This window comes from Colias croceus, chromosome 2 (genome assembly GCF_905220415.1).
Source record: "Colias croceus chromosome 2, ilColCroc2.1".
NCBI lineage: Eukaryota > Metazoa > Arthropoda > Insecta > Lepidoptera > Pieridae > Colias > Colias croceus.
The window spans coordinates 3,282,409-3,296,064 of NC_059538.1; the positions used below are offsets into that span (position 1 = coordinate 3,282,409).

General features: G+C 33.8%; 1 protein-coding gene and 1 long non-coding RNA gene across 7 annotated transcripts in view; one reads left to right on the forward strand and one right to left on the reverse strand.

The window, feature by feature from the left end:
• LOC123701667 (aquaporin AQPAe.a) overlaps positions 1-7,514 on the forward strand; it is a 52,361-nt gene extending 44,847 nt beyond the window's left edge. For all 6 annotated transcript variants that reach the window (XM_045649167.1, XM_045649175.1, XM_045649199.1 and 3 more), the window contains 5 exons: positions 890-1,033; positions 4,061-4,132; positions 4,306-4,443; positions 5,277-5,357; positions 6,882-7,514. In XM_045649167.1, coding sequence (XP_045505123.1) covers positions 890-1,033; positions 4,061-4,132; positions 4,306-4,443; positions 5,277-5,357; positions 6,882-6,986 — 540 coding nt within the window. In that variant the 3' untranslated portion in view covers positions 6,987-7,514. The remainder of the gene's footprint in view (positions 1-889; positions 1,034-4,060; positions 4,133-4,305; positions 4,444-5,276; positions 5,358-6,881) is intronic.
• A 2,733-nt stretch (positions 7,515-10,247) lies between these two features.
• LOC123701773 lies at positions 10,248-12,004 on the reverse strand. The gene is made up of 2 exons (XR_006752776.1): positions 11,949-12,004; positions 10,248-11,587 (listed from the first exon to the last, which is right to left on the reverse strand). It is a non-coding gene; the product is annotated as an uncharacterized LOC123701773 (long non-coding RNA).
• Between the last annotated feature and the right edge of the window lie 1,652 nt (positions 12,005-13,656).

Sequence of the window (13,656 nt, forward strand, 5' to 3'; positions counted from 1 at the left end):
CGTATAAATACAACGCATTTACATATAACAACCGTGACTATGACTTTCATAACATAATTTCGAATGTATAAGTTCATAATTATATTGTAACAAGTTTTTGTACAGATAACAATGATTAATGGTATATATGCTTTGTAGTTCGAAATGTTAACATAATGGAAAACTAGATATGCTCATTATTTTTTTGATCAAAGTCCCTGATACTAAGGGCAACCATATTTTTTACATTATATTGAAGAGTGTTTTTCTTAATCAATTTAGAGTAAGTAGAGTATTAGAGTACTCTCTTAGATAAACCATATTTGAATGTTCCCTAACAAATTAAAATGTATTATTCAAACGACCTATTAATTGAGATTTATAAGTGAATGGATAGAGATAAGCTGACTAACTCGCGAGCAAACTTTATAGGTTAATAATGACAAGACATTTTATTGATTACGCGACACGATCCAATGCTCAAGTTATTTATTTGCGAGCAGATAGCTCAATAAGATATAAATAAATATTTATTTATGGCTAATATCGATCTGAATGCATAGTAATTTAAATGTCGTTGTAATTTACTGAGCTTATGGAGATAAGTATTAATAAAATCATCGATTAATGTAAGCTTAATGATATTCATGTTATTTTCTAATGAACCAATAATATTTACCTACAGTTAATTAAATTAAGATAAATACTACTCCTTTTCCTTCTATCGAAATAGAATATCTTATTTTAGAAAGTAAATTACGAATGAACAATATTGAGAAGAACTAAAGTTTTAACTACTCCTTTTTAACTTATAGTTTTGTGAAATTAGATTTTTTTTGCAATCATTATTTCTGATTGTTTATAAAATATTGTACATATACACACAATATTAACACGTTATTTGTTACAGGCGATCGCGCACGTCTCAGGAGGGCACATCAACCCCGCGGTGACAGCGGGTTTGTTCGCGGCTGGTGATGTGAAGCTCATCAAAGCATTATTCTATATCGTGGTACAAACGCTCGGGGCTGTCGCTGGAGCTGCTTTCATCAGGGTAAGTTTGTTACCAAACACGTTCACTATGAGCTCAATCAACAACTTTTGTCAGCAACTATAAACAAGCCGTCGTTTTTGTATGTACATTTTGTAAATTGGTTACTTATTAGTTATTTAAAATTTTGTTTTGTTTTGTTATAGACTTCAGTCCCGTGTTGAAAAAATTATGGGTCATTTGACCCACCGGGTGACCTATCTAGAACGATCGGGGTAAATTTGGTCATTTACCCCGGCAACTGTCGAAAAATAAAAATAAATTCCGACATTGTGGACCACCATTTTTGTACGGCATCTGTGTCATACTATTTCTATACTGCTTTTAATCCATGATTCCGCAACGCCGTACAAAAATCATGGAGACAAGGGGAGAAAATCTCTACCTGAACTTTCGAATTCTCATCTGCACTCAGGTGGACAGCTTACAAGTGACGTCATAATGCTGAATCTTATTATTTTATGCTCTTATATCGCTCTAGATAGGTCACCTGATGGGTCAAATGACCCATAATTTTTTCAACACGGGCCTGTAGTCTATTACTGATTGGTTTGTGGTCTAATGTGATGACGACAAAAATTTCTTTCTTTAAATATAATAAATAATAGAGATTTGAAATATATTTTATTAAAGAGAGCGGTAGAAAATTTCACATGTATAGATTTGAATTTTGACTTTCAAGATAAAAGTGTAAAATTCTGCTTTCAATAATGTGGAGAGAAAACATGTCAAAGAGACGGAAGGAAAGATAAACATTTTAGTATAACGATTTGATCATAAACCGTCGATGCATAAACCGGATTTCAGAAAATAAAATAAGTAGTATATAAACTGTATCTACAGTGTATCTTAAAAATAAAAATGTCCTGTCCAATATATTATGTATTTGAAACAAAACCACGTTACTTCAAGCAGGTAGATAATTAGCAGATCATATTGAGCTCTACATTTTGGTAACTCAGCTTTTGCCGGGCTTTCTGCGATGCAAACATGACCCGTTTTTACAAGCATATAAAATTATAACTTGAAGTAAATAATCACACGTTATACAGTTATTAAGTGAAGCACGACATATCCAAATATAGTGCGTCGGCGTGTTAATTGTAACTGGTAAAAATTGTCTCGTTCGCCATGACACTGATGGTCTTAGAATAAAGGAACAAATTGGAGCTCGACCTTCGTTCGGTGACTTTTGAAAGATTAATGAACAGCGAGATGTGCAATCGAATGTTCATATTGAATGGATATAATTATCAATGATATATCATATGTGTAACATGTAAGAGAATTGGGCGGTTACAATGCTATGTGGGATACGATACACTGATATCCTTTTACCTGTGCTAAAATAATACTTTGGTTTAATGGATGTTACGAAATGATCACGGTTCTTGTCTATTAATGCAGACAAGAATTGTGGAAATTCATATAATTATAAACTATCTAGCGAATTTCATTTTGAAAGAGCAAAGCCAGAGAAATAAGTACTTAGTAGATACTAGGTAGTGTTCTTTCCAATCGTCTTCTCCGTTTTATTTGTTGCATTTAATTTATTCAATTCCGATGGAACCGGTTCGTTGACCGTAAATAATACGAAAAACAAGATATTTTGTTAGTCACAAAAATTCTAATAAAGCTTATTTAAGTGGCAATAATCCCTTATTCAAGCGACGACCATTAAAATTGTATTTATTATCATTTAATTGCGTATGGTTATTGTATTTCAGACGTGAAGTGGCTCTTAAAAGATACCTATATCAATACCTACATACCATTAAGCTTATGGGTTTAACTGACAAATCACAAGATTCTCTTTGAATTTAAATCAGATGCAAATTAATTACTCACGATTCGTGTTTGAACTGCGGTTCAAGATATATTTGCAAACGAATTTAAGATTTTGTAGCGACTATTATCTAATACGCAAATGTGACTTCTTTATTTATATTCGTTGCTTCTGGAGAAATTTAAACGGCTTAGATCTTATAATTAAATTCTAGTTTGTTTTTAGGAACATTTGAATAAATCTACATTACGGTTGATTGTTATATTAATAATTGTAATTTGTATCTACTATCAATTTGGCACGGGTATATAGGTTCTGAATCCTTTCTTATTTCAGTGTATATTCTTTTCAAGAAGATTTAACAAACCTTATATCGATAAAAATTATCATAATACGTGCGCACATTATCCTCCGAGCATTTCACCAGCCTCTCGCTGCTTTACTGTACACGTTCCTTCTTCTAAAGAGTAATGGAGTAACCACCCTAGGCCGCACCCTCGAGGCTTCTAAAGTCGTGGGCGTTTAAGACTAGCCTGCAATTCTTTCCCACGACGATCTGTAATTCAGGAGAAGCGGTTGCGCCACAGATTTACGAGCTATTTGTATGTTAATTTATGCACTTCTGTTTTGAATTTGTGCTTTGTAGTATCAGGTTTAACCGTAATTTATAGCGTCTTTGTAAACAATTTTAGTGTAATCGTGTAGTATATGCGGAAAGAATGTTCTTGCATTACTTGATTCTAAACGACGAATAAAATTACTTTAGCCGTCGCTTTTCAAGCTGAAAAGCTTCTACCACTATGTGTTGTTTTTGCTCAAAGTTATTTTTGTCGTAGGTAAATTCCAATTTAGTTGAGATATCGTTAAGTGGAGTCACTCTGCCGTGGATAATGTTATGTTGCAGTAGGTTCTAGACAAGCTGTGCGATTAAAATCCTTATTGCATCATAGGTGCATTGCCAACATACTAGGTCACCTACGACCATTGTTAGCGTCTCATTGAAATCAAACTTGACAACCAGCTTGCTTGACAAGTTTCAGTAGTAATTAGGGCACGTGCAAGGCGTTTGATATCTCGGAGACATATTTCTAATATTTGGGAACGATTTTGCGGTCAAATTGTAAAGGCATTTTCACTAAGCGTTTGCCGCTGCAAACAATTAAGTGTAGATAATTTAGTAGTTATAATATGAGATACAGAGTGCAATCCGAACTTTATATTAAAATAAAATTACTTTGTTGCAGTTGGCTGTTCCTGAAGACAGGGTGTTGTCCTTTGGTATGACTTTGCCTGGAGATGGTATCACTGATGGTCAGGTAATGCATCAAAGATTTCTCTTATATGATTTCACTATTTCAAAGTTCATGGCACTTTTTATACTTTTTATAGGATGATGCAGTATTAAGTTTGCTGACTTCGATGAAAATTTATTTAAATATTGACAAAACTTTTCTTTGATTTTGTAAGCTAACATGTTTTTTACTCGCAGGCTGTGCTGGTAGAGGCTCTGATCACGTTCGTGTTAGTGCTGGTGGTGCAGGGCGTGTGCGACGCGCGCCGCAACGACATCAAGGGCTCCGGCCCGCTCGCCATCGGCCTCAGCATCACGGCTTGTCATGCGGCTTGTGTGAGTAGCGATATTACTCCCAGTGCCGGTGTAAGGGCCACTGACACCCCAGGCGAAAATATTGTGGCGCCCACTTGAGGTGTTCTGAAGGTTTGCACCAGGAGAGGCAAGAGACTCCAACTTCAGACCTTGGCGCCCCTCAGAATTTGTCGCCCTGGGCCATCGCCCCTTCTCGTCCCCCTAACGCCGGTACTGGTTACTCCCAGGCGGCGATAGTTGAGATGCTGATTATGTTGGCTAGTGCTAATCGGCCTTTCCGATCCTTGGATAAATCCGTCATCGTCGACACACAACAAATGCCGCGTTCGCTTTGTATATTCGAATTCCCACGAATATTTGTTCGTGAACTTGTCGCCAGCGGCGGATCGGCTCGCGCGATAGCCATTACGGTGTTTTATTTTTAACGGTGACAAATATAGCCTAAAATCTATTATAAAAAAAAAAACTCCTAAAAAACAAAACATAAACTTTTGAGAGTAAAATATGAAATTGCGTATCTCAATTATGTTTATTATAAATATGACACGTTCACAAAAAATATTGATATAGATACTTATTCATGTTGTGGAATGTATTCAGGAAATAATTACATATAGAAGGACTAAAATCTATAACGTATTTATAATTTTGTATTGAAAAGCTCAACGCAAAAAAGCTGCTTACGCTTGGATAGTTTGTGAGTCATTTTCATGTCTGGCTACGACTTAAATACGTTTATTACGTCATATGTTGTTTACATATGAATATATAATTAAAACATAATGTTGTTTATTAAAATTTTCTCCTCGAATACTCTCAACTTTCTTATACATAATTAATTAATGTTTTTACAGATTCCATTCACTGGCTCAAGTATGAATCCCGCTCGGTCCTTCGGCCCCGCGCTCGTCATGGGTAACTGGACTTCACAGTGGGTAAGTTACTTTCATGATCACTAAATTATGATCATTGTTAAACCCTTTAACAAAGCTTTAATGAACTATTAAATTAAATCCATTTATTAATATGTACATTGCTAACCTAAAACAAACACGAAAACACAAAGCACTTTAAACTATTTTTTCACACAATACAGATAACAACTATTGATTTGTCACGTACCAAAATTGAAGATGGCATGTGCTAAAAGTTTACATCATATTATACAAAATAATCTGTATCACACGCCCGCTAAATTATTTGACCTTTCATATTATTTGCAAACATGTCGTCTAATGGAATCAGCAAACAGCGGAAAGTTTTCGTTGTTTGACAACGTTAATACAGAACAATGGAAATTTTTAATTCAGATCACTTTCGTATATTGTGTTCTTAAATTATATAACTAATTATAAAATGTTCTCACTAACTTTAAAGTTAATATCGCTATTTTTAATCCAATAAAAAGCAAGTAGGACCATCACCATCTTAAAGTAACTTTCGTGGTTATACTTAATTAATTATAATATTATCAAAATGGTTACTAGATACTAACCATTACCGGACTTAAAGTCTGCATAATATTCTGTAAAGCAATATCGTCTAACTTGTTATTTTAAATTTTAATTGATATCATAAAAATTGCATAACTAACACGGTGAACTTCTGGTTGTAGAGTCGTTTATAAATATTTTATTATACATTTTATAATAGTTTAGTGACCACTCACGTGATGAGATGTGAAAGTGGCGATATATAGCTAATATTATCTTTGTACATATGTATTATAGCTATAGTGTATTGCGGACATTCGAGAAACATCATATTCAAATAAAGTGCAGCGATCAATCACCTTGATTCGCTTTAGTTACACGAGTTCAAGACACGTGTTATTGTTACAAAAACATAGTTTTAACAACATTATAATCTAGGGTCGAATTTATAAAACAATCATTCTAAAGGATTTTACATGTCAAGCCACAAGTTTTACAAATTACAATGTCAATAAGCTCGCTTTGTAACATTGTAATAAGAGAAAATAGCTCAAAATAATAACAAAGCTTTGATGCTTAATCTGAACATAATATAGATAGATAGGTAATTTTCCTTTGTCTCGAGATAATCTTCTTTAAAAAGTAATTGAAAAAGCTATCACGCAATCTGTTTCTATTACCACATCCCACCATTACACATAACTACAGCGTTATGCAAATATCACATAATAACGGTTGATGTCCATTGTATGCCTTACTTTCTCATATGTGGTTCTATGCAGAAAGCGTGGAATTATCGTTGCATACAAAAGAGCTACCTTACTAAATGCGCTTTGATTGCAGTTTATCTGCAAACAAAAACAAGTACCACGACAACATAGACACACCGCCTTACGAAGCATTACTGCAACATCTTTATGTAATAGTATCTATGTTTACATATTCTTATTTGATGATTATAAATTATAATAAAATCCTTTTTTTGTAAAATGTGCGTGTTTGATCTAATGTTTAATTATATGACAGGTATACTGGGTGGGCCCGATCGCCGGCGGCGTGATCTCCGGCATCCTGTACAGATTCGTGCTCCGCATTGGCAAGAACGGAGACAGCGGCTCTTACGATCTATAAACTCTCAGCCCTCGAGCTCTCACTAGTGCCTTAGCCTCTCGTGTAACTTTCAATGTGCACTTTTATAAGCATTTATTTTTAGAAACAGTTTTCATACGTGGAACGTGCAAAATAAAAAGCTACACAAGGGAAAACCGCCAAAATATGAACTCATTGACGCGAATAATGATGTGAACTTTAGGGGGGAAAAGTTTATCAATGAGTTCATATTTTACATAATTTAAAAATTATTTCCAAAGCCGATCCGAATACGAAAAGTTACGTTTGTTAAGACGTTCGCGGTTAAGTTATTATATAATATATTTTAGTGAAGTAAGATAGGGATCATACAAAAGTATTAAGCCTAATTTATACTATGTGATTAATTTATATTAAGTTATAATGTTCAATTTATAGCATACTCAAATGTTTGATAATTGTATATATATTATTATGAGAAATATAATAATAACGAGAATAAATAATGTCGTTACAATGATTTGTTCACAAAAATGTATATTGCAAAATATATTATTTGCTAAATAAAAATGGTTTTATTTACATCTTTCCCCGTACACAGTACATCATACATGTTCCTAAATAGACTTCAAATACAAAGAATAGATTTTTACCTACTTATAGTTTTACTTTACATACATAGGTAGGTATCTACATCTTTAACTAACGAGATCATAAATAATCAAACTCATGTTTGCACTTTAAAATTTTGCATTACAATGTCAATCGAATACTAAATTAATTTATCAAACAATCGTTCAGTGCGTAGGCGATATGTTGTTACCACCCACATTCATCAGAACAATAGTGCTGACATAGGATGGATGACCTTGACCCCATAACGACATTTTAAATTGGATCGCGTTTGCGGGCGATATGTCACTTGCGATTACCGCAGTCACGACTGTTGCACAATCCCCTAAAGCTCGTGTGACTTTGTGATATACGCTATTATAGAGCTTATTATAACACGCATCATTAATATCAATATGATTAATGGTTAGCTTTCATTGATGTTTCTAAGAAAACGTAACGATGGAGTCGAAATATCGTATCATCGCGGCACCTTTTCGAAAACTGAACTATATATAAAAGCTGTTTTACGCATATCTTATTGGTTCAAGGTTAATAATAAAAAATAGAGAGAAATAGCCAATAGGTATTATTTTATCTGTCTAAGCTAAATCTAGCTGCATTGGCACTACTTGGCAGTAAGAAAATAAGACAGATTAGAGCTAGATTATTTTATTTTAGCTACTTTTATAGCATTGTACCTACGTAATGCCATGGAATATAAAAAATAGCGAGCCACGCTCGATATATTATTTTTTAAATGCTAGAAGCTAGACTCCATAGATAGGGAGGCGAGGTCGCTAAATGGCGTACCTAATTCAACGGCGTCGTCGAAACTTATCAAAATCGAAAGATAAAATAATTTCGAAAAGAAAAGCTTCTATGGTAAAAACCATTTTAACGGTGGGTTTGGCGTGTACGGAGTTACAAAAATGTAAAAAAAAAAAAACAGTTACTGAGGCATTCTCGAGCGTGTCAGATATTCATACTACGTATGCCCCAAGTGCCTCTGATAACAACGGTATACTAATCTGCCGGTTTGCGTGGTGGGTCTAGGCATATAAATTCGTCAAAAATGCACAAAAAAAATTACTCGAGCGCGTCAGATTTTCAGAAGGGGTGTTAAGTAGGCCCCAAGGAAGCTCCCCTTTAAAAAACTGACGATTACGACGTGACTATAAGTTACGATGAATTTTTGAAAATGCAAAAGAATAAAGTCCTTTTGAAATACTCGAGCGCGTCAGATTTTCATAGGGGAGGTTTATCTCGGTATCCTGAAAGCATATTTTCTTAATCTGACAAAAATTTTGGTGGGTTCTCTTAATCTGACCGAAAAAGGTTCGTGGGTTTCTTTTTTTTAATCATCGTTATTTCATATCAATTTTTCTTAACACCCTCAGTTTTCGAGATATACTCAAAAAACCGGGAGTTTGAGTTTTTATGATGCTTCAAGTAAAAAAAGTTTTAACTTTGGACAAAAATGAAAAGAGACCTTTTTAGCACTTTAATGGTTGGCGTACGACAAACTATGCATAGCTCTGATCTTGGTACATAAAATCTGTGACATCCTATAAACGCTGAACAGATATTTTAAAACAACTTTCGTACAATACTACGATTCAACGATAGTTGGTAGGTATACATTTTCATGTGAAATTATACCATAGCTTAGAATAAATTTAACCTCGAAAATAGATTATCACTTGATTAAGTATAGGTATCTAATAGAAAATATTAAAATGCAGTATTATCTCTAGCTGAATCAGTGATAGAAGGATACCATTGCATAAAAAGCAAGCATAGTTTGAGCACGTGATTATACCGGTGTAATTTAGGTTAAGTTTTTCGAATTTTGTGATAAAATAAGTGTCGCGACACAAATTGTATTGTAAATTGTGATGGTTTGCTTTGTGCTCAGCGGGGAAAGGTAAAATCATTAAACTTTACTGAAAAACAACAATAAATTGAAAAACCAACTCCCGATTTGTATTTTGTACAGTACCTAAGTCACATAAACGAAATTTTAATTGTAATGTTTACGAATTAATCGATTTCATGAATGAGAATTGGTGAATAGGAATTGGAGAGAAGAAGCCTTTCCCCAGCTGATGATACTTGCATATTTGGTAGTTGAGTATGGCCGCCAAAAATTGTAGCGTCGTGTCGTGTTTAATAGTAACCACAATAGTAACACACAGAAGTCGTGAATAAGTAACACAATATGTTAACATTCGTGAACGACGGTAACACATGTGAACTTTATAAATACTAGTGTACATACTAGAAAAAAATTGTCTTTTCAGATAAAATATTAAAAATTAAACAAGAAAATCATTTAAGAGCTAGCGCACAAGAGCAACTTTTGTCTCCGCAACTATTTTGTCTCTCCCATCAATTGTATGGGGAGTTGCGCTATGGGAGTTGCATCGCTACGTGCGCGCACTTTCATACTAGCCCATGGGTGGGAGAAACAAAATAGTTGCGCAGACAAAGTTGCTAGTGCGCGCTACCTCTAAAAGTCTTTATTTTAGCCATACATATTATAGCAAAACAAAACTGTCCGTAATGGAACTAATTATGTACCTACTCATCCTTAAATTATCACCCCTAGATAACTTGTGTGTATAATGTCCAAATTTGGAGGATGTGTTGGAATTAGGATAGAGGAAAAAAGGAAAATGAAAAAAAAAATTAAAATTTTAATTCTTTCTATTGTATTCAGTATGTCACATAAAACGGACATTGCACATTATTCCTGCAACAGTGGTACATGAATACATTGCACATTTCCTACTCTGTAATTCAAAATTATTATCAAATTAAGTATAATTATGGACGATCTAGCTTTTAATACATCTGTCTTAAAATATTGACGAGTACTTCTACGCCGTTCATACACACTAAACTGTCTGTTTTCTAAGGATTCACGATTTTGGAGTCTTCGTTAGTATTTTTTATTTTAATAAATTGTTCTCTTTCAGTTATTTCTTCAACCTTTTTCTGTTCGCAAGCGGGATTAATTTTCACTGTCATTAGTGTCATGCTTTTTTTGTTTTCAGTGTTCTCTTCAATTTCTTGGGTACCTATCATCCAAAAAAAGAGTCATAATCAGGTATGAAAATTTCGTAATCTGAGGTATCGTATATCTACTGAGTATTCGGCGTCGTCTGTACTGCTTGCATCAGAATCTGGTTGCGCTTTACGAACAGAATTCATATTATGTGTTATGTTTTGTCTTCTACATAGTCCTGACGAAGATGGGGTTTGATTGTCGTGTATATTAAATTTATTTATGTTATCAGATATTTGCATTTTTGTGAGGTTTAGTGGACCCAAATTTATGTTACAAAATTTTCTGACCTATATCTTACTTCTGATATAAATATTGTAACTTTTGTTTTCTTCTTCGTCTTTTCACTCGTTTTACAAATTATATTCTTCTCATTCTTGTTTTCTTTTTGCTCTTGTTCTGAATCAGTAGTAACACTTAATTCTGAAGTTTTCCTTTTTCGCTTCATACTTCCAAACCAAACCAAAGTTGAAAATTACAAATATATATTGAACACAGTTGTTGGAACTTTTTCAGTGGCTGTATTTTTTGCCTTGAGTTCTTCTATACATTCAAGTAATGATTTTTGCTTTTTTATCAAGCCACAACATTTCTTTTTAAGTGTTTTAATAGTATTTGACAAGTTATTTATTTTGGTGTGAAAACTTTCCTTTTCAATAGCAAACCGCCTAAAATTTTTTTTTCGTTCTGCTAATCGAGCTTTCTTAATTTTATCATCAATGGTCTCGTTTTCTGATTTGATTTCTTCACAATTTTCACTTAGTTTAATTTTTTGCCTATTTTTCCTATCTCGCCACTGCTTCCGTAGTTTCTTCTTTTCATTCTCTGTACATTCACTAATTTTTTTTCGTTCTTTATTCCGCGCAGAATTTTTTCGTTTAGCTTCTAGAAACTTTTCCGGGTTGTTGGCTCGCATTCGCTCCCTATACCGTTTTTGTTTTTCTGCCGCCGTAAGTGCCATCTAAAAGATAAATATATAATTTAAAAACAATAATGTACATTTTGACTTTATTAGATTACACGCAATTTAGGTACTTACGAGGTAATAAAGAAATATCAGTACATATACATATACATACATTATTGATAATTGTCAATTTGATAGTGTGTACTACTCTTTACAACTGTTCACGAATGTTACGTAACGTATATGGTACACATGGTATAATTGTCATTCGTGAATCTAAATACTCGTGGACATAACCTACGACATAATTAATTCTGCAAGATTTGATGTATTAGGACGCTTTAGTTCAATTCGTAAAAGGAATTGCAAATCTACACAAAAACTTTGAAATAATATATAAAACTTTCATTCTTACCGTAGATATCCTCACATAAAAACATTAAAAACTTCCGAGACAAAAATGTCGACCACTGTCCGTATATACATAGTAGTCTTTGTCGACCACCTTCAACAACACTTTGACAGGAAACAACACAGATGACAGATTAGAATTAGAAACCTTTTGCTCTGAAGGTTGGCCAACTTGTAACATGGTGTTGCTATATTAAAAATTATGTTTGACGGACCGGGAATCTCTTAACTCTATGTTATTTATGGTAACTTACGTGAAGTATCATTCGGGAAACAAAAATGAGACATATTTTACAATTATTTTTATATGCACGCTATAATATTCAAATTTATTTAGCGTCACATATAGCATATTGATAAAATAATTTAGAAATACCAACAAAAACAGGTTCAAGAAAAATAAGTATTTTTAAAGTACGAGTGGGACAAACGAATTTTGTATGGAGACTAAAATAAACTCGTTTCAAAAATAATTAAATAAACTCCTTAGAGGCAACTAATATTACATTTAAAGTATTTATTTTAATAAACATGATACTGCAAACCAGAATCAGTTACAGATTATTACTTAATTAAAATTACATACCATGAAATGATGAATACTTGAACGAGAAGGACAGATATTTTTCATTTACAATTTTTGACGGCCATACTCAGTTACGATTCCTGCTAGTAGTTCTTCCACGGAGCGTGCTTTCTCAGCGATAAATCGAATTCATAGGTAGGTACGTAGTCTATTGAAAAGTTACATTGGGGTCGCGTTTTTTAGAGGACGCAATTTTATTTTTTTATGTGTAGGGGGGGTCAGTGTGAAGCTACCACCAAGTTTGTGGGGTCGCCACCCTTGTCCCACGGCCGCCATCTTGAAAAGAGCGGTTGATATGGTTTTTACCTGAGGTTTTTAAAGGGTTTTTACGATATATCTCTTGACTCTAAGCATACTCTAAGGCTGGTTGCAGATCTTGACCGACCGTCAGTGCGTACGTCAGTCGCGCTTGTCATATGTATGGAAATTCATAAAACCGTTCATAGCTAGACCGACCATACGCGAGCGTATTGTCATGCGTATTAGCACAGTATTACAATATTATTTAGGAAATATGGTAATACTGTGGCATTAGTGTCATAGTCATACAATTGTTGATGCGTATCGTCAGGACCGACGGTACGCACTGACGGTCGGTCAAGCTCTGCAACCAGCCTAAGACTATTTATCTGATAAAAAAAACATTGTTAGCATAATTTGTTGCAAATTAAATTCTCTACAACTTTGGTCCTGTAACTATTTGTCGTATAAATAAAAAAATTATAAACGAAAATGTTCAGAAATTAGAGATTTTTATATTTTTCAATAAAACTTTTTTTTTATCATTTTTCGAAGAAATGATATCAGACCATTTTTGTAGATTGTTTTTCGAGGAACAACTTTTATACATAACATTTTTTCATTACGTCAATAGCTAAGGTTTTACAGCGCTCCGAAGTGAGTACAATTTTTCAGTGTTATTAGCTATACATAAATTGCCGTGGCCTAAGGCCGTGGCTCGTGTGCTGCGACACAATAATATTCACGACGTTCGTTCGCGCAATCGTAACTATCTTCACACTGTAAAGCCGGGCTTTTTTCGCCATACAAATTTCTATAGAATTCTATAGCCTAGGTATGTAGCTATTTCGACGCAATTTCATACGTTAGAAGTTATAGGCGCAAA